This window comes from Condylura cristata, unplaced genomic scaffold (genome assembly GCF_000260355.1).
Source record: "Condylura cristata isolate star-nosed mole 26May11 unplaced genomic scaffold, ConCri1.0 scaffold00033, whole genome shotgun sequence".
Lineage (NCBI taxonomy): Eukaryota > Metazoa > Chordata > Mammalia > Eulipotyphla > Talpidae > Condylura > Condylura cristata.
This window is the reverse complement of record NW_004567134.1, coordinates 254,403-277,185: the sequence shown is the minus strand read 5'-3', so window position 1 is coordinate 277,185 and position 22,783 is coordinate 254,403. Positions and strand designations below refer to the sequence as shown.

The following is a 22,783-nucleotide window of genomic DNA, read 5'->3' as shown; positions in this document are numbered from 1 at the left end:
TCCGTTTTAGAGGGTATTATAGCCACTTCCGTCCGTCTGGGGAGGAAGAAACTACAATTCTTTATAAACCTAACAGCAGAGATTTACAGGTAGGCTTTTGGCCTTCTTTGTTACATGGTAACTTGAGGGAGGTCTTATTAATGTCACAAGTTAAAGCTCTATTTTTAAAAGGGCCAGGACCACTCATATATATCACACCATGTCAACCAGCATCTGCCTCTCTAGCACATTCCTTTGAGCCTCTAGTAATTAGGACAGTAACTAAATTGGTCCTTTTATTTTCCTCTGCTATCAAATACAGCTAAGAGGATTACACTGTACTTGGATGTTAAAGCTCCTTTTGAAGCTAGCAGCCTCTATGCTTTATTATTTACTGTGTGTATTTCTGAAATTTCAAAACTAGAATCAGAGTTTTCAATTGAGTTCCCAATTTCATACCCAAGTTAACCTTCATCTCCACCTCTCTCTCCCTGCCTTCTTCCCTCCCCCGGCCTCCTGCTTTTTGTCATTGCACAATGATACCTGTATAGAATTGGGAAGAAATTTTATTGTGTATTAATGTATTTTTTTCCAGTGTCCTTCACAAATGGGGGTATATTCTGTTATATTCCCCTGTTCTTAATACAAAATATGTCTCTAAGAAAAAATAGAAATGCACAGTACTTGACAGAAAACCATTACTTAAGCTTGATTAAGCTTTTGGTCATTTATATGAAATACAGGTTTCCTTAGAGAACACAGTTATGTATCATTTAAAAAGAACCCCAAGGGTTTTTATGGATTATATTAGAATCTCCCAGGAAGCATTAACTATCCCAATGGCCAGGTCATATTCAAGGCCAATTAAATCACATTACCTGTAGGGAGAACCCAGGTTTCAGTGTATTGTTAAATCTTCCCAGGTAATTCCAATGAAAACCCAAGTTTGAAAAGCAAGTTATAGAATGCTTCCCAGTTTCATGAGATGTTAATGTTATGTGGGAAAAATATAAAAGCCCAGCACATTTGGGAAATATAGCAAACTATATCTGTCTTCTTAGACACATTTACAGATTCACAATAAATGTTTGCACATTAAAAACTGAGAAGTCCTTCGAGAAGTAAAAATTATCAATGCAAAGAAGTCAAGAGGAAAAGGAGAGACATGATTCTTTATTTCAGTCCCCTTAAAATAAATATATTGTTTAATTTGGCTTAAGTCACCATAATTTCAAATTTGTCTACTCACAAGTGAACTTGTTTGTGAAAATACCTGTAATAAATTTATTGGAAGACACTGACAAGAAGGAATCCATAGCAGTCTTCTCTTGCAGTGCTGGTTATATCTATATTTACATCCCACATAGCATCTGATGTTTGAAATAGCTTGCTGAGTTGGAATATCAAGATATCTGATAGAAACAGGGTCTTTGGGTCACAAGCATTATATGAAATTTAGTTTAAGAAAATCAGTCTCCAATAAAAGGGTGTGATGAATGACATCCGGAGAAATCCAATGTTCAGTAACACTGGAAAAGTATGAGAAATCCAATCAGGTAAGAAAGTGGGTGGGTAGGATAGCAGAAGTCAGGCCACAACACAGTAGTTGTAGAACTCAGTGGTATGTGCAAGGTTGGTCCAAGTGATAGTTTAGGAATATTCCATACCCTCTTTCTGTTATATTCTATATGCACCTCTTCTAGGCTTTTCTAAAAAGTGTCTGAGAACTTTATACCTCTGGGGCCTATCCAATCAAGACTAATCTTTTACTTCCTTTTCTCCTTCATTAAAACTAATCTGCACCTTCTCAGAATTCTCCCAACTCCTTCTTAAGGTGCAATTATAAAACTATATATGTGTATATACAGTTTCTGAATATATTAACATTTAACTCTGGAGATGGAATTTTGGGCTTTATGGCAGATTGTTTTCATATTAATTGCAAGCAGATGCAAAGTGATGGCCATCATTTTTCATATGAATTTCCTAAGAGATTACAAAAATTTTTTGCTAATTAGAGTCTTCTAATTAGGAAAAGTTCCTGAGATACTGTAAATAGTAATGAAAAATAGTTAAAGCAATTAGGCAAATTGGGTTTGGTTAAATGTTTAAAAGGGACAGTCAACTCTTGATGGCAAGAGAAGTTCTTTCAGCAGTTCTATTATTGACAAGATAAGAGAAGATCAAATGCCTAACAAACAAACTAACATGGTTAGAACCTGATATACTTTTTTTTTGGTTGGTTCTGACAATGTTGTACATATATATATATATATATATATATATATATAATTAATTTCTCTTTTGACTAATTTCTCCTTTCAAATCTATATGCTCTCTCTACCACAAGGAATAAACAATTAAAATGGTTTAATTAAAATACATACATTTTTGACTCCTGTACCTGAAAAACTGTAGGAAGAGCTGATTCAAATGGCATCACTAAAGACTGGGGTTCCTTTGCCTAGCTGCGTGTCTTCACATTCCACAGGCTCTTATCTGACTAACCCAAATGCCCTCCCCTACCACATTATGGCTGAGTGACTGTCCTAGTGGTGACTTCACATGCAAGGGAAGAGAATAGGTCACTTCTAGAAATTTCCATACCCAAAAGTGAGAATGCTTTCCTATTGCAGATGTGGCAGTCAAACTCTTCTCTAGACCCTCTGACGCCACTATGGGTATAGTCATCATCTCTAAACAAAGTGTCAGCATACCTGAGTATGAATCACACTTTAAGTCCATGGCTAGGAAAAGGGGGTACATGGAATCTCAAAGGAAATATGGGTCAACATTGAGAAGGGGCAGCGGGTCTGAGCATGTAAGGGAAAAAGAAATTGCTCCTACCCCTCCCTGTTGTCATCATTCTTCATAAATTCTCAGAAACTATACTTTCAAATTTGATTTTTGATCTTAAGTCACTTAAATCATTGATCCTACTTTTAAATTTTATTTTATATTTTAGCAATATGCTTTAAATAAGAATTAAAGGCATTAAAGTAAATTTGATCCCATATATTTTACTTATAAGGGTGTGCATGAAACTCACTGAAGAGGAGATTGCCACCTACAGTCACAGAACTTCTTAGTTGGTTCTCACGAATAGTTTTGAATGCTACGTGGAAAATGCAATTATTTTTGGTAAAAATAAAGAGAAAAACAGAACCAAAAACTCAAGACAAATGTGTAATGAAAGTTCCAGGAAAACTGTAAATAACAGCCTGTGAGTTAGGGAAGGACTATTTCCAGACCCTAAACAGAATCTAATGTCTTTTAGGATATAGAAGTCAAAGAGATGATGAAAATATACTTATGTTCATTTATTTTTCAGTAGGTTAGAAAATCTTAAGATTCGGCTTAATTTTTCATGGATTTTTTAGTCAGTCATATTGGTGTTACTTTATGTAAGAATGTAAATTTGGGTTTGTGCTCACCCAGGGATGCAAAAATAACACTAATAATAATGTAAATTTTATATCACTGGGTATCCAGATATCTTGAAATTAGATAAGATTGGTTGAAGTTTGCTCTTTCATATCATTTAGAAGTCTAAAGTGTTCTGCAATAGATATTTCCGTTTTAGAGGGTATTATAGCCACTTCCGTCCGTTGTCTCTATTCCTCATCGTCCTAATTCATATAAGAAATTCACCCAATTTCCAGTTTTCCCACAAAAATCTAATTTGGAGGACCATTAGTAAATATTTGGGTAATATATTTACATGAGTATTTAAATGGGATGCATACTAGTTATTTACACAATTTCAATGCACTATATAAAAGCATCCTCTGCTTCCAGTGTTCTTTGGCAACCTCTTCACTGTGGTATCTTACCAGTCATCCCCCTCCAGATGCTGAGACTCATGGAGACTTTGCCTCCTTTTCTTCTAGCTCCTTCAGGTTTCCTTTGTCTCCCCCTTTCGCAAAAGCAAAGGTTCGTACCACTTTCCCATCTATCATTGTCTCTTCACGTAGGTGAACTGTCTGTCACCCACACCACTAAGTCCCTACTGTTCAAGTGTCTCCAGTTGTTTTATTAATGAAATTTCCATAAGAAAATAGAGGAGCAACTCCTGCCAAAGCTAGTTTCTGATCCTGCTTAACTATTAAAATACTCAAATTTTTGTATGATCATAATATCATCAGTAAAAAATGAAGCCAATAATAGTTCCCCACCTAAGTTCTTGATTCATCTCTAAGAATTTTGTATGCATCATCTTACTAATATTTCTCTAAAGATGTGGAAAACATAAATGTTTGACTTAAATCCTACAACCAGAAAATTGAGATTTATAGATATCTATAAAGCATGCCAACTCACTCACAGTGGACATACTTTCCTATTAATAGTTTTACTGACTATGTTATTATTTTACAGAGACTTTCACTTTATTTCATGTTGCCTTTAAGTTCTAAAAAGAAAATAAATCATTATAATCATTATAAAATAGGCAATGATTATTTTAAAGGATAAAATGTATTGATACATTTGCAATCATCTGTACAATTGTTTGAAATGAGAAATCCTTTCGTCATGTGTATCAAAACCTTCTCCCAAATGAAGCCTTCCATATTTTGGCCTAACCCCCCCTCCCATTATCTATGTATTTTGCCACAATTATCATTATCTTTAAGATTAATCCACTAATTTTGAAGCCTAGATTTTTTTTTAAGATTTATTTATTTGTGCATACAGAATGGGGTACAGGTCAGAGGCTCTGGAGCGGTGAGAGGCTTCAGCAGAGACAGAGTGGGGAGCAAAACAGGAAGATCGACGAAGTACACTCCTGAGGGGAGTAGCGGGCCGGCCAGGAGAGGTCTGCCACGCCATGTGGTCACCTCCGGGGCAGATGGGAATCTAACTCATGCAGAAGTGGCTTTAGATTCTCAGTGCTGTGCTTTAACCTACTGCGCCACCAGGGAGGGCCTAGATTTTTGTTTTATAAATGTTCTTCAAACTAATGTGGTAGAATTTGAGCCAATACTATAGAATTGTATTGTCAAATAGAAAGATGTCAGATAATTAAACAAAGGCAATGTATTCATCAAGTAAGGATAAGTTAGAGACAATCAAATATTACCCTCAGCTGATATGCTGGGGGGTCCTGGAACAAAATGAATATTATACTTGAGCACAATAACAAGAGTAAAAGTAAAGAAGAAGAAACAAATAGAAGAAAATTAATTTAGTTATGTTGCTAGATTACGTCAAGGATGGAAGGTGTAAATATCTTTCAAAGTTTTTCTCATCAACAACAACAAATAAGGAAAAGTACTGTTAGACACCCCATTCTCCCTGTCCATTAAGAAACTGTGAAAGTGCTGGTGAGTCTAGAATATTTTTCAAGATTTGCCCATTTAGCAAAGATCCATAGAAGGAACACCTGCTTAGGTTTAGACTGAAATTGAATTCTAAAGTACACCCTTTCTTTCACCTCTCAAGATGCATGGTCTCTAGTCATAAGAAAGTGGGGGCAAACAGAAGAAACAACATGTACAGATGCCACCAATAATAATGTTAGTGGCACTTGTAGTTATTTATGTACAGGCTTGTGATCCATGAGGTTTCAACTTGCTTACCTGGAATGGGACTAGCAAACACCAACAACTCTGTCATCATCACCTTCTGAGTCACTGTCCTAGTTCAGCCCTGGTAGGGTTTCAACCTTCACAGCCCTCATTGCCAGTACCCTAAGCACTGCTTGCCCAATGAACCAGGCATTCACTACACATGCACGTCACTGGGAATCTTTTCCACTGTCCCTTTGAAAACACTTTTTAAAACCCCAAATAAGGGCCTCCCTAGTGGCCTAAGGATTAAATCTTGGCATTATTATGTCTGCAGGGGTCTGAATTTGACCCCTGGCCAGGGAACTGACCCACGTGGCACAGCAGACCTCTGCTGCTCCCCTCAGCCGTGCATTTCAGTAGATCTGCCTATCCTGCCCCCTACTGTGTCTCTGGTGAATCCTGTCACCCCCATACTTCTGCACCTTTATGCCAAAAAACAAACAACAACAACAAAAAACTTTATTCTCTTATACCTCATGGTCTTCACAAAATGTTCATGCTTTCTCCTATCTCATCTAGAATCTGTCTTTAAAAAGCATCCCTCAGCAGCTCCCTTCAAATGGGAGGCTTCAATTTTCCCTGTGACCAATACAGAAATCTTCTACATCTGTTTCTCCTCTACCCCTGAGAAGAATCCCTTTCCCCTTTAGTAACACTGTTGCCCCAAATGCTCTCTTCCACCCCTCCATTGTGCCTTCATATATTGATCTAGCCAAACTCCACTTGCACTGTGGACATTTGTTATTAATCGTTTTTTTCTTAAATATTGTATTTTTGATAGAAGAACTGGGGTATAGACTACACATGCAGGGGAAGAGGGGAACAGAAGGGAGGAGAGAGGATTCACCAGAGGCAGAGTAGAGAGATCGGCTGAAATACACGGCTGAGGGGAGCAGCGGGTGAGACAGGAGAGGTCTGCTGTGTCATGTGGGTCACCTGGCTGGCTGGGATTGAACTCAGCCTAGAGCAGTGATAGCGCCGAGCCTCCCCGAGGCCACCAGGGAAGCTCTGTCACTAATCTTCTTTTACCCCCCAACCCTTGCTTCTTAGGATTACAGTGAGGACATTCCTTAGCCTCTTTATGCCAATGGCCCTCCCCCTTTACACTCCAACCACCTACCGCAAACACCACATGTCGGACCTAACCATAATGTTTCCCCTTCTGGAGCTCTAAATTCCCACACTTGCTATGTCAGCATTTCATTCTGCACCTCTCCTCTTCCACCACACCCATCCCTCACCCTACTTCATTTCTTCTCCTCTCCAGCCTTACATTGACTGTTGTGTCACTCCAAATGTGCTCTTACCAGCACCCTACCCCCACTCTTAATAATAAAGAAGGGGCTTGAGATTCTTTCACTTGCCCTAGGTCAGATTTCTAAATGTCCAATGGAATAATCCCAAATCTTTCATCTTTTATCCTATTCCTATAAAGACACGTTCAATATTCCCCTTCTGTTCACAAAACTTCACCAAATTTATGGACAATGGACTTGCCAGAATTTACTCACAGAAAATTAAGAAGAGCAGAAGTGAATTCCTTCAATATCCTTCAATATCAGCTACAGATTAATCAGACATGGCAATCAGCCTTGCCTTCTTTTCATAAAGACAAAGGAAAAAGTAAACTTCCTAGAGTCGACTTATTCCTCTAACCTGATTCAATACTACCTGTTCCCTTTCCTCATAGTGGTATTATTTCCCGGCCATTAATCCCAACCTCAGTCCCTCCTTCCGAATACTGTTCCACCGACCACTGCAAAGTCTCTGCCTGTGATTCTACCGTCTCTGTGTAGACAGTATGCCCTTCCTGTGATGACGTCCTACACTGGGGCCTGCCTCCTGATCCAGTGAGATCTAATTTTAATTTTAATTTATTTTATAATTGGATCCAGTTTCAGAGTGGGGGACAATGGTTTTCTTTGGTTTAGAGTTCCTATTTTCTCAACTTTAATTTTGTTTCCTTATTTCCATCCATATTTAAGCATTTTTTAAAACCCTATTTTCTTATCTGACCTTGCTTTTCTGGCTTTTTGTTATTCTCGCAAACTCCAGTGGTTTTCCAATCATATATCAAATTCCTGCTTCATGTAGGAGAGGCACCATCCAAGCTGGGAGAGGTCTTTACAGCTGAATTCCAAATGAACCTGGCTCTGACCTTTTCTCACTAACTGACATAGGCATTATATGTGTTAGGGTTCACTGGAGAAATGGAATCAGTAGGTTACATGGATCAAGATATAAGAGGAGATAAACCATCAAGGGCAACAGATGAAAGCAAATGATTTGAATTACTGTACTCTTCCCTACATAACACATAGTGCCTGTGAGCTACAGTTTGAGTTTTTCATGCAGAGTACTAAATTATCCCTTCTTACTTTCATTCATTCATTCAACAAATACAAATCAAGTGCCAACCATGAAGTATCAGATTCTTCTAGAAGCTACCATGTTCGACGGTCAAGAAATGTAGCAGAGATACAGATAAAGAACTGTTGAATCCCAGAGTAGTTATCCAAATTGGGGACCAAGGAAAGGCAAGGACTTTGGCCTTTAAACTCAGTTGGAGAAACAGCTTTTGTAGATGAAAAACTTAGAGCACAATGAAAACAGGCACAGAGTAAGTGCATTACTAGGGCAGAACTCTTCACGGTGATCAGATAAATGTGGGGAAGGTGGACATAAATGAAATGATAAGTCATAATGATTTGGAAAACTCAGTGGCAGTGAATTGAAATTCACTCCAAGATAGCATCTTTGTCTCACCACTGTTTAACAAGTGTCGTCAAATAATCTTTAATTCTTGTTGCAAGGAATTGATTCTGGACTCAGAAAGGTTTCTGCTCTAGAAGTTGCATTTCTTTTTAGTGTTCCTTTCTACCTTTTACCCTTGGCTGTTTACTTTGAACTCTCTGTACACTTGGAGATCAAAATGATATTATCCAGACCCTGGCAAATCCTTCGTTATGTTTTTAGGTTGCCAAGTAATACTTCTTAAATCTGTCTTTTTTTCCTAAATGTGTGCAGTTCCTAAAAGTGTTTTTCTTAGATAGTCTTAGGCTCTGCTTTTTGCAATTTTGCTTTGTTCCTTCTTTCCATTTTCCCTTTCAATGTTCCCTTATTTAAACCATTGCCCTCATTTCCTCCCCCACACCCCATCTTGGATCAAACTCTAATGTGAATATTCTAGCTAAATTTTATGGGTCAAATTCCATCTCTGAAAGATCCTTGCTGAAAACTAAGCACTTTAAAAAAATAGTATGTTTATTGATACTCATGGAGACTAAATTATGTTTCAGAGGACATTTTAGGGGCATCCGTACATTTCTTTTTGTTGAGTTCAAATTGCCCAGTCCACCGGGATTAGCATTCACAATGTGTGGGCCGGAGAAGATTGAAAGGAAATGTTCTGTGTGGAGAAGGAATTTCACTCTGTGTGTGGTAATCTGGATGAGTTCCCTTTTCCTTTGGCTGAAGCATCTTTACCTAGCCCAATGTAATGCCTTACTCAGAGACTTAGTAGAAAAAAAAAAAGAACTTCTAGGCACATTGAGTACTGTGTAGTCTGTTTGGCCATCTCATGACAAAGTTGCTCACAATTTCATTTTCAAAATAAAGAAGAAAACCTGGTCTCCTAGAGAAAGATTAAATCAGCCTGATGTGGTTGAGGACATTAGTTGCTGAGCTATCTGATCCTCTCAGTTTCTGAGAGCGATCCACATGAGGTCAGTCAGGTCATTTGTTAAAACGATCTCGTCTCAGTGTTTTCAGATTTAGAGGCCGGTTTAGACAATTTCTGATTTGACTTCAACTTTGCTTACTGGAAGAGGTCACAACTTTTCAGAAACTTCCAAAATGTTTAATTCCTTACCTTTGAGAAACCCTACTAATATGAAAAAAAAAAAAAATGGTAATGTTAAGAGACAGCAGGAGAGTATCAACTGATTGGATATTCAAACTCAGAATGTGCAATCTAACAGAAGAAAGTAGTAATAATACAGAAGATCCACTGCCAAGGATCTAATGAATTACTCTGTTCCTGGGAAATGGGATCACTGAAAGATTGTCAGTAATGAATAATACATAAAATTAAATACATACAAGGAGAGATAAAGAAGTAATAAATCTAGGACACCCAATGAACTAGTAACAAAATTTGTCCCTTATCAGTTCCTGTTGCCCAGTCCACATTTTAGCTTTCATGTGAGAGTGTTGGCACATAGTAGGAAATCAGTAAAATCGTATTGTTTTACTGATAAGTGAATTAAGGATATGTATGTATTATTAGAATTTAACAGCAAATAACTTGAGCTCTCCATTTCCTGAGTTCCTCACTTCTACTGATATTTTCTCAAGCCTACCCTAGAATTTTCCACTTGGAACCACTGAACCAATGCCAAATTTCAATTTCAAACACAAGCTCTGTTTCAAACTTGTCACTCTCTTCTACACAGTTTTTGCAGCGGTTTTGACACCATTCAACCTTCCTGCTATTACTGACCACTTTGTCAGTCAGTAGCCGTTTTCCCCTTCATTTGCTCATATCCACTTGTAGCCTAGATTCTATGGTAGGACAGTGTAACCGCGGGCCCTCACCTCCCTGGAGCATGTTTCGTCAGTCTTGCTCTCCTGGATAACTTCCATCCTGCTTGCGTCCAGGTCTCAGTCCCCGCCATTTCTTTTTGAACTACTAAATGTGCCTAGAGTAAACACACCACAATACTGACAACTGACAAGGTTCACATTAATTTTGTGGCCACACAACTTACACAGGTCCTTAGTTCTACCCAAAACTCATACAACAAAATCTCAATGCCATCACTCTCTCGCTCTCCAGACAGTCACTTCATATCTTTTCTCAGACTCCGCGGCTGCACCTGCCAGCTTACCTCAAAAATAGAAACAAAGCAAAGAGAAGTAGGTAGCTTATAAATCTGCCCACCTTCCTACATGTGAGTCCATTCAGTCCATCCTGCTTCAGTGGATAGTCGTCACCACTCTCATTTAACATCAACCTTTCTTTTCCTCTGTTGATCTTTTACTTTTGTGTGAACGTTTCTTTTTAGGCATAATGTAGGTATAGGGAGAGCACAGTTCCTAAGTTTACAGTTCAACAAACTTTATAAAGTGTAAAAATGCTTATGTATACCAAGATATCAAAGGAGCCTTTTATAAAACCTCTCTTGTATCCCTGTTTTTTTCCCATGAAAGTTCTCACAATCCAGATTTCTAGATCATATTTTTTTTTAATTTTTTTTGAACTGGAAGTAAATGGAATCATACAGTATGAAAGCTTTTATGACTATTTTTAAAATTTAATATTTCTGTGCAATTCACCCATATTTGTACAGCATTTTGTTTTCATTGTTTTATATCATCCTACACTTGTATATTTATATACAATATAATATGTTATCATTTATTAAACCTGCTATTGATGGGCAATTACAATATATTCCACTTGCAAGCATGATGAATCATGTCACTTTAAATATTTTGCATGTATGCACTGAGTGACACTAATAGAAATTCTATTATGTACATACTTTGAGTGTGATTGTTTGGTCATGGGTTCTGCAGATGTTCAGCTTCTTAGGGATTGCCAGTTTTACATTGTATCAATTAAAACTGCTGCTAGCACTGTGTGAGCAGTTCCTGCTTTTTACATCCTCACCAACACTTGGTTTTATTAGTCTTTTTTATCTTACCATTCTGACAGAGTATATTATTATATCTTAATATGCTTAACTTGCATTTACATAAGGACCCGTAAGGTTAATCAGTTATTCACATGCATATTGACCACTGGAATTTAGATATGCTCTTCCCATAAATCTGTCTGAGTGACACTATATGTACATATATGTATGCATATGCACATATACTTGCATGTCCATATATTGAATGTACATGTATGTGTGGATACTTACAAATCTGGGATTTTTGTTTTCTGAAACTTATTAATTATTAAGATGATTATAACTATACATGCAGAAAAGCCTTAATTATTAAAGTTGTTTTTCCTTTTTAATATATTTCAGATTTTTCTATATCAACTGTGTTGCTTATTAATGATGGCACTTTTATTTCTTACATCTTCATTTCATTTCTCTTGTCCAACTGCACAGTCTGTAACCTCCAAGACAACATTTGACGAGATGATACTAAACATCTTTATCTTATCACACATGTCAAATAGAAATATTCAGTATGTACCCACTAACTTTGACATTAGCTATGCATTGTATGTGATAGACTTATATGCCTAATTCTCACTCAGTCCTAGTTTACCAAGACATTTTCCATATACAGGTGCTAGACTTCATCAATAGATATTTCTGAATCTTTTGAAATACTCATTTAATTTTCTTCTTCATTTTGTCAATATAGTGAATTATACTGTTTGTCTTTCAAATATTACATCTATCAAGCAATCCTGAAATAAATCCTACTTGAACATTACATACACACACACATACATGCCATATATATATATATATATATATATATACATATATATGACATATATAGTAAAAGAAATCTATGTACACACACATATATATACATAGATATCAATGGGTTGATTTTCTAAACATTTTTTAGGCAGTTTGTGTACTTTTAATGAGACATACTGGGTTAGTTGTTCCTTCTTATGACCCTGTCATATTTTGTTTGGAAATGTTGATATGCCAGCTTCAAAAATTGAGTTGGAATGCATTTCTTCTTTACTATTCTCTGAAGTAGTTTATGCAAATTGGTCTTATTTCTTCCTTAAATGTTTGGGAAATTCAACAGTGAAACTAATTGAGGCTGAAGGCTTTATTTTAGAATGAGTTTGTATTATGAATTTAATTTCTTTAGTAGATACCATATTATTCAGATTTTCTCTTCTTTGTGCTAATTTTGCTAAATCAAGCTGTTGAACAGTTCTTAAATTGTCAGATTTATGGTCCAAAGATAGTTTCTGATATCTTTGTTATTTTTTTCTGCTTTTCAAAAAAAAGATGTATCTTATTTATTTAGTTATGCATACAAGAGCTGGGTTGCAAGCCAGAGGTAGGGGTGTGGGGTGAGAGGATTCATCCGAGACAGAGTGGGGAGCAGAACAGGTACATATACCAAAATAACACTGCTGAGGGGAGCAGCGGATGAGACAAGAGAAGTCTGCTGTGCCCTGTGGGTCGGCTCCCGGGCCTTGGATCAAACTGCTCTAGGTAGTGGCTGCTGATAGCCTCATGTGCTCACTTTTAACCCCTTGCACCACCAGGGAGGCCTTCGTTTTTCTACTTACTCACCTCCCAATCTCAGTTTAATCTACTGAACAGTTCATCCCCACCGTTCTAAGTATGTTTTTTTGATACATACTTCAATATGATGTATCAATCATCAGTTCTCAGTTTTTACTTGAATTGCCTGTTTTTATCTGCTGGGTGGGCTTTGTGGCCCACGGAATCACTCTTCTGTTGCTCCATCTCGCTCTCTTTTTTTGTGATAAATAGATTATATGCTATCTATTAAAAACAAAAAATTGAAGGAGAGAGGCGAATTCATAGCATTCATATCATTTTTCTTGCTACCACAAAGATCTAACCATAGACTTGAACCTAATGAACTGTGTGTATTTTTGACAGCACATTCATGAAAAACATTCCCGTAAAACTGAAGGCCTGTGATCCCATGGCAGTGCCTGTGTCTTCTTGTGTAGAAAGGAAGGCTTATAAATTTCCAAGATGAAAATAACATCCATAATCCTTGCTTATTGCTCTCTTTGCTATATGCCAGCAATAAGGACTCCACCCAGAATACAATGATGCTGACCTGTTTTGTTTTCTTTAATAGTTTAACACACATCTCTCAGTGGGTGAAGCACTGCTCTGAGAAATCTGGATGGAATCATACAGAGAAAATATCCCCAAGAGCTCTGGGCTCCCGTTTCTGTCAAGTGCACTGATTCGCCTTTTTACCCCTTTAAGTGCTTTTCCGCCTGGCAGACAAAATATAACCTGCTGTCTGCATTAATCTACTCTTCAGGGGTAATTGTTTCATCACTCAAATTTCTTTCTTTGTCATTTATCTTTTAGTTCTTTAAAATATAAACAATCCACTTTATAAATGAATCCCAGCATAAGACGTTACAAAAACATACACATTTCCCTGTGTGGGTAGGACTCCAGTTCTCCAATTTTTCTATTGGCAGAAGGGGAAAGTGCATAGGAAGGGCTGGACAGTTGCTGTGTACACAAAAGTCTAGCATCTCTGTGCCCTCATGGGCTCAATCTTTTTCTCTCAAGAACAATTTCTCTAACTATCTTTCTATCAGTGGATGACCTCTCAACAATAGAGTAACATAAAGACTGAGAAATCATTCTTACAATTATGATCCAGGTTGGAGTATCATTCTAGCCCAAAGCAAGCATGGGGAATGATTAATTCGCCATCCCGGATGCAGGTATTGCTCCCCTAATCTGAAATGAAAGAATTATCCAAGTCCAAGAAACGTGACCCTCAAAATCATAGAATGTCTCTGCCACAAGTAGCACTGTGCCTCTCCCGTGGGAAACTCATCCAACCCTGACAAGTCATAACTCAGGTTATCCCCTGTATCCCTAAGCTCCCTTTGTTAACAGAAAACTTGTACTCAGTGATCTTGAAAGTAATTCATACTGTAAGCTGTTAGCTTCATCTCTCTCAATTGCTGTGTTCTCTGCTCAACTGCCTTTGTGAGGTGCATTTAACAATTTTCCAGGATCCTTTCATTGACTTTCCTGATTTTGGAAAACCTAGCAATCACCCTTGTTTAAGTTAGGCAAGCATATTTAAGAGTTTTGGTGTTTTTTGTTGTTGTTGTTGTTGTTGTTGTTGTTGTTGTTGTTGTTTGGTTGGTTGGTTTTGCATAGACTAGCCCCACAAGCAGCATAATAACAATTTTCAATGATAGGTAATTTTAGAAAATTCCCTCAATTAAAATTCTAAAAATTGATCTGTGAATATTTCCTTGCTTATATTTTGCACAACAAATAATTAAAATGAAAAGCTTCTTCAAAGGAAATACATAAACATTTTTGTCTTTCTTTTCTTTTTTAAAGATTAAAATGGTTTCTTCTCGTCAGGAGACTACTTGGATAGTCTCGTCAGGTATTGGCAGCTTACTTAAAAAATAATAATAATAGATTCTTTAGTATTGTAGTAAAATGCATGGGACTTAAAAGTTGACATTTTAACCATTTAAAGGTTAAATGGTTCATCGGCCCAAGCACATTTTTATTTTTCTTAGGTGGGGGAAGGAAAGGAAACCCATTACTAAAAGTAGCATCTTCTTTCTTTGTTTGCCTGAAAATAATCAATGATTCCACAGCAACAGTCTATTCTAACTTAAACACAAGGCAAAAACACAATTCCTCTCCAATTTCACAATTTTTTTTTTCCTGTCTTTTGGTAACTATCTTGGTGATGCAGTGTCTAGACTTCTTGGAACAAGTGATAGAGTCTGGAATTTATTCTGTGGGTTTAAAATGGATACTCAGGTCTATGTACTTCTGCGAGAAAATCTGGTGTTTTTAGAATATATAAAAATCAGCAAACTGTTTGTTTACCAAGAAAATAAAATTGCTCCATTAATGTCAGCACTCTGAGCTGCTACCAAAAGGAAAGTATTGTATTGTTGTACCTACTTTATTTTTTCATCTCATTATGATGTGATTCCTATCAGTTCTATCAAAGCCTTGCAAAACTATTTGTACTCATAATGAAGGATAGTAGATATTTTCTAGCTGTTGAGAAGTAACACTAAAAACAACAACTAGCTTAAAGGATATGTATCCATTCTTATGGCTTAAAAAAAAATAGCCCATGGAAATTTGTCAATTCATAAGGATAGAGTTTTTGTATCAGAGGTTATTTTCTCATTCCTGTGTCGTTTGCTAGCCAGCTAAAATGAAAGCGGTCTGTGAGGCTCCAAGGTCTAAACAAAGTTTGTGCAGCCTGGATTATTATGTCTGACTGGAGTTTATCTGTGCTCTTAAGGAAATCAAACTGTGCTTGCCGAGAAAGTTCAGAGTTATTTGTCACCAATTGCCTAAAGCTGAGAGTTGATCTTACACATAGCTGTAGTCATTTCCTGCAAGTACTTGCTCCTAATGTCACAAGATTGACACTTACTGAGGCTTTACTCTAGAAATCTGTATCTACCATGGAGTTTTATTGCAAAAACTTTATCAAGAGATAATAGTCTTAAGGGACATTAAAACCCCATTGCATGGCCTTTATAAAATGAATCTGCAATTAATTTTCAAACTTTGTCTATTCAAACTCAAGTTTGTCTAGTAAGTTTGTTTATGATGACCAAAAAAGAAGGCATCCAAAGTATCATTTTTCCTTAAAAACAGACAAATAGACACATTCAGCTGATCTCATATATGCTCAGATACTATAAATCACTGTCGGTTCTGTTCAGACAAGCAGCCACATATAAAATCAAAATCCAGTTATGATATAAGTGAAGCATAGGGAGTTGCCCACTTAGAAGAAAATTAGGTTCTCTAACTATAAAGTGAACATTTAAAAAAATGTGGAAATGGCAATGAAAATGTTAATCAAAGATATATCATTTCTATATTTCTTAATTGAAACTCCAATTATTAAAGTCATTTAGTAAAAAAAAAAACAATTTGATATCTCTATTACATCAGGATGATAAAATGGAAGCTCTAAGGACCTAATTTAATTTCAAAGATAATGAAGTTGAACAAAAACTGTGCAGAATCAAGGGTCAGAAGAACTGGAGTTTATTCCGATTATCAGTTTCTAAGTAGGAGACTAGTCTCTGTAATGCACATTTTTTTTTTTGGGAGAGAACATCAGTCCATGAATCTGCACCACTTTTGGTGATGTGCATAGCACCCTCAATGTCCTGAGAGGTGTGAAGATTCACTGATTCAGTTTCCTGACCAAAACACAGATGAAGATTTGAGGAAGTTAGAGTCATTTGAAGAAGTTTAGCTAAGGAAAGAAACTCTTTCCTCTCTTTCTCACACATACCCACACAAACACCCTTTTTCACTAACTACATGATAAAAGGGATGCCCAGCGATGAGGTAGAGTGTCACGGAGATAGAGACTATCACTCGCATGGGCCCAGGATGTGTTGCTAACTCTTGTTCACAGAAACAAGTCTCCTTAGAGAGACAGACAGTGGAGGAGGGGATCAGAGTAGAGATGGGTGCCAGTCACCCTCACTCTCAAGCAACAGACACCCATTCCCACTTAGGCCCAGCTTCAGAGTGTGTAATCACTAATCATGGAATCAGAGTGTCCTTTTGTTCATCTATATCAAATTTTTGAAAACTATGACCAAAAGGTAGAACACAAGTCATAGCAGAGTCAACTCTGTGCTTAGATAAATTCAACCTTAGTAAATATATATTCACACTTGCTACATGTGTATGATTTTTTGAGAGATTCAATTAAAGAAATATTTCCCAGCATGTGGTCTTTAGCACACTAGTTCTGAGAACATATAGGCCAGATGCATGCAGGCACGCACGGATACCACAATACAGCTTTAGAAATGCTATTGGAGTCACCTATATTTAGGTGTCTATAATATATGATTTCTCAGTTGTCAGTTATATCTCAATGTCAAAAAAAAAAATATGTTATGCAGCATAGAGCAGGTACACGGCAACACAGAATTTTTTTTTTTTTCCTCGATGAAGCTGGCATCCACTGAGGGACATCAGTTCCTAGACTGAAATATGACTCTCGATTTCAGTTCAAAAATGATTAGCAGCAGATACTGTATGCTTATTGCCCCCTTCGGAGCACAACAATGACAAACAGAGTTTACTAAAGTATCTGTGTAAAGGTTATACAAACATATTATGGGGTGACAAAATTAATATCTACATTGAGCTCAGAATTATCGTTGACAAAAAGGCATGTAAGATTTATAACTGGAAATAGAAGGCTTTACCTGTTGTGCTTCTGTTTACTTTTATCAAGCCATGGAACAATGATTTATTGAAAAGCGTACATTGTGTGCTGTATGGGTGATGGAGTGCAGCCTGGCCCACGCCTTGAAGGAGAGGCCCGTCTGGACAATGCTGTAGAACAGAAGACAGATGAATGTTGCGAACATAAAGAGGACAGGGAATGGAATCTCTTTTAGCTTTTAGCTATAAAGATCAATTAGTAATATCACAGGACCTTTCAAGCAATTGCTCTTGGTCTAAGTTTCAGGTTGTTATATTTGTATAGATAGGACTCGTGTTCGGTGGTTACTTGTAATAACACATGGATCACAGCTGGCAATACGGTCTATTTAATTTAGAGTTGTTTCATTACATCTGTCTTTATTTTAGCAAATAGATATGGTAGGACAGTGCTTCGATTTGGTTTACAATGTTGTTTTTTTTTTTTTTTTTTTTTTACAAAGTTGCCTTGCTAGTATAAATCTTCATGATTATGGAACAGCTGATGAAATAATCTTCATTTATATATTTCCCTTTCATTGAAATATTTCCTCTCCATTCAGATATTTCTCTTGATTCTGATTCAACATGTCTCTTAAAGATGAAAGTACCAAGACACAAGACATATTAATTTGGATTTTGCATATGTATGTATGGTCTTCATACTTAACAAACTCAGAATAAAGAATCCAACTTGTGGACCCTCCTTGGTGGTCCAGTGAATTAAAGAGCAGCAATGCAAAGCTAGCTGCAGCTGCTTCAGTGCAAGTTCGATTCTCGGCCTGGGAGGTGATCCACATGGCACAGTAGACCTCTCCTGTCTCACCTGCTGCTCCAGTCAGAAGTGTACTTTGTCAATCTGCTTTTTCTGCTCCTCACTCTTTCTCTGGTGAATCCTCTCATTCTGCATACCTCTGGCCTGTATCCCAGTTCTGTATGCATAAAAAAATAAGTCTAAAAGGAAAAAAAAAATGAATCAGGCTTGTGATTTCTATGGAAACCATTATAAATTGAGAAACTCCCTCTTCATTAGCTTATTCTGAAGTTCTACGGTGTTGGTCAAGTTTAGAGATTCAGAAATGTAGTTGATTTTATAGAAAATCACATTCCCGAAAAGTAGAACTTTGAATTGGCCTGGGCAATGTATATTAGAAGTAAGAATATAGATGATAGCATGTGCTTATATAGATGAGCAAGTAATTCAGAGAAGACACTCTACAGTGCAAAAAGCCATATTATTTCCCAATACAAATGTTACTGAATCCTACCACTTAGTGAAAAATGAGTAGAGACTGTTTCATTGTTTATCCAGATAAAGAAAATTTGGAGAATTGAAGGAGCTGATGAAGATATTGACAGTGGCATGAGACTTGAATGGGGGAAGGGCTCAAAAGGGACTTCAACATAATCCTCAATCCTCTATTTTTTGCACATACAAAAAGTGATAATAGATAACATGCGCCAATTCTGAATGTTGCCATACAAGTTTATCTTGTATTCTTTTTCTGATTTTAAGTTAGGAAAGAAATTGTTCCTAACAAAGTGATGATTCATTCATTCAACAATTTGTTGAGAGCCTACTACGTGATAGGTATTAGCAATGAAATGCGTGAAAGAAAAAGACATCACTGGCCTCACAGAAGAGTTTACGTTTTAACCGATGAAAGTAAATGTTTGAGATCTGATCTAGAAGGCTTGAAAAGGCTCAGTAAGTGGGAGTGAAGCCACGTTGACCCCACTGATACTGTGAAGGTGGGCTGCTCTTGGCATTGACTTGTTAAGCAAAGATCATTCTCTGCTGATGGTGGTGAAAATAGAAGTAAACTTGAATCTGGGTTGGAATGGGTCATACAGCAGTGTCAAGTGCTCGCTCCTTTCTCCCTGGTTGCAATCCCAAGTTCACCTGCATTTTTCTTTGATTCCCTCTAGTATATGACTGCTGCCGCACCCATGCAAGGGACCTACATCCCCCAGTACACGCCCGTGCCTCCGACAGCTGTGTCTATTGAAGTAAGTCTGCCTCTGCCTCATGGAAAGATGTTAGGGGTGCCTAATGGATAATGCTAGATGTTAGGGCATTATCCTGGCATAAAATCCCGGGTGCATACGGTGTCCCCTGAGCATCACCAAGGGGTTTTTCTATGTGATTTGTGGACTGTTCTCATAGTTGTGTTTATCAGCTTACGCATATTAAAGTATATACCTTTACTTGAACAAGCCTGTTTTAGCTTTGGAAATGAAATAAACTAATTTGCTTTAACGGTATGAGGGGACTACTGTTTTCATATTTAGAGAAAAGATCGGAGACTGAATTATTGCCCCATTTAAATGCTAACTGTAAATACTCATGAATGGCAGTAGCAGGGGACATAGAGCGCAATCATTTGAATGAGCTCGTTCTTGCACCTGTTACTCAAGCTGTGGTTCCTGGGCCAGCGTCATCAACATCCATGTTTCCATGTCAGAAGTGGAAACTCTCAGACACCACCCAGGCTGAATGAGCATGTGCACTTTAATTTTAAGAGGTGTTGGACTGGCTGTAGAACTTTTCTGAACATTCAATTTATAATTTATTTCAGGAACTTAAAAATCAGTGATGCCTGTTTCCTATCTTCAGAGGTTCTGAGATAGAAACTGGACAGCAGTTTTTTTTTTTTTTTTAAATCAGGTGATTCTAATCTTAAGATTAGAAAGATTAATGCTGTGGTTTGTGGTATCCTGCAGACAAAAACAAAGGTTACACTACATAACCATCGCTGTGGGCCACGGGTATGATGAAGTCAGCACTTCCTTGATGGAAATTCTGTCCCGCCCCTTCTCTCTTTCCATTGGGGAGATTCCATTCCTATACTTGTGATTTTACTGGATAAATCCGTAAGCTTCATAGGAAGCTCTGTGGATGGTGATAAAACTCTTAGAAAGGAAGCTCTGTGGATGGTGATAAAACTCTTAGACACATATGCTTCTAGATCTCTGTTTGCTTGTTTTCATCTTGTTTGCCTTTAGTATATGACAAATGTTTACTAGCACTAAGGATGTGCTATTTCTAAACTCTTCATATGTTTCAGAGAAGTGATCTCAAAGGAGATGTCAAGAGTGAACAGATTTTAATTGACTTTTCAGAATTTCAAGACTGTGATTAAAATACATGTTGCATGTAGCTATCAAAAAGAATTGAGGTCATCAGAAAATTATGAATCTGGTGACCATTGATCCTTTAAGCATATGTCTCTGTCATATACCTACAGTTCTCTCTGTCTACACTAAATGTATATGCTGATATTCAGAAACGGGGCATTTGGAAAACTATGAAATAATGAGAAACATTCCATAGCCATTCTTATTGCATTCTAATTGCAGTGAAATCTGAAATTTAAAAAGAAGTCTTTCACTGAAAAAAGATTATGCTCTGATATATTGCCTTGAATTTGTGCTTATTAGAAAAATGACCGATTCATCTCCCATGTAAAAACACACTTGACAATTCACAGTACCCACACCAATAAATGCTGGTAAGAGGTGACAAAAATGCATAATACCCAACAGTAATTTAGGAAGGGGGAAAAAATCAATTGTTATAGTATGTTCAGATTCTCAGGAAAATTTTAGGGGTCTTTATTTAGAAACAGCACTCAGCAAGAGCTTTTGACACCAGACATTGCGACAGGTACCTACTAAGGCGATAAAGAAAATCGCCTTAGTATTCTTAAATTCTTTCCATTAAGAAAGAATGCTTTCTGATAGATGCCCTTTTTAGACGTATCAACTACCAAATAAAATCACCCTTCTCCCTCTCAAAACCCAACAAACATTCCTAACGATAACCAGCTCCAGTCATGCATTTTCTTGTCTCCTGTGAGCCTAAGACATTGAAAGGATGAGGGAGGAGAACACGCAATTAAGGATGTTTGTTTCTTTCACTGAAACCTCTAAATGAACTGCAGTCCATGTTTTGGAAATCAGAATAAAATAACAGAAATCAAATAGCTGATGGGAAAACCTAATTAATGGTGCCCATTTCAAAGAATCCCAAAGTCTGCTTAGGTTTTTTGGGGGTTTTGTTTGTTTGTTTGTTTTTGTTTTGTTTTGTTTTGTTTTAAGATCAGAGCCCATTATTCCATCATATCACACATAGAGCAGTTATGCTACCCCAGGAAAATGTTAGAGTGTGCAAGTTTTTGTAGGAAAACTTCCCATGTGAAGTTTGTTGTTTTTATTACCATTATTTGTCTGTTACAATCTCAACTTAAAAGCTCAAAGTATGAGTGAAATAATTTTCTGATCACTTGACTGCTCCAAGGACATCTGATGATAAGGTTAGGAAGTTAGTTCTTGGCAGCTCATGGAGATAAATTTATCAGCCCTGATTGCAATGTGCTCTGAGGTTTTCTTCCATAGAAACGTCTAGTAGCCAAGAGTAACTTTACTCAAGCCAAAGAGAAGAGGGGTATTCGCTGAGGCCAATAAGGCTTTCTGTTTTGATTTGCCTCCTTAGGGTGTCGTTGCTGATACCTCTCCCCAGACAGTGGCACCTTCGTCCCAGGACACGAGCGGTCAGCAGCAACAGATAGCAGTGGACACATCCAGTGAACACGCACCTGCATATTCTTATCAACAGTCTAAGTAAGTTTGACTATACTAAGCCCTTTCCCTTAAGATCTGCCATCTGGACAGCACCCTAGCATGTTGTATCTATTAGCTTTTGCTGCAATACAGACCAGCTCCAAATTAGTGTATTTATTTAATTCACGATTATATACTTTGGCAAGTAGAACTGACCTTTGTTGAATGGTTCTTCTGCTCTTGACTGGACTTGCTCAAGCAACTGAAGTGAGCCACTGGGCCATGTCTCCACCTTGATTCTAGATGCTACTTAGCTGCTGACTGAGTGACGTAAGCCACTGATCCAAGTGTTTTTGGATCTTCCAAAGACTTACTCACACGAAGTCACAAAATTCAAAGAACAGCAAGGGAAGAAGCCCAAATGGCCTGTATTTTCCAATTTTGTTTGTGATTCACTACCTACTGCCCCAGATAACCACATCAAGTCACACAGAAGCCCAGGATTAATGTAAACATTAACTACCAAAAAGCTTTGTTACACAGAGGGGCATGTTAGCCATTTTTTATTTAAAAGAGCTACCGCACGTATTTCTGAGAAATTTCTAGTATCCCCACTCAAACTGCATAATGTCTCTCTATGTTTTGGTCTCAGTTTCCTCTTTCTTAGCTGAAGACAGTAACACAGTATCCCCCCCCTTGCGG

General features: G+C 37.3%; 1 protein-coding gene across 8 annotated transcripts in view; it reads left to right on the top strand.

Annotated features, from left to right (window-relative positions):
- The window catches only part of RBMS3 (RNA binding motif, single stranded interacting protein 3), a 900,805-nt gene that overhangs the window by 867,265 nt on the left and 10,757 nt on the right, over positions 1-22,783 (top strand). For 5 of the 8 annotated variants that reach the window (XM_012732119.1, XM_004692264.2, XM_012732120.1 and 2 more), the window contains 2 exons: positions 19,448-19,528; positions 22,014-22,141. In XM_012732119.1, the coding sequence (XP_012587573.1) occupies positions 19,448-19,528; positions 22,014-22,141 (209 nt within the window). Of the gene's footprint in view, positions 1-19,447; positions 19,529-22,013; positions 22,146-22,783 lie in introns of those variants that run through there. The other 3 variants (XM_012732121.1, XM_004692260.2, XM_012732122.1) reach the window with 1 other exon arrangement.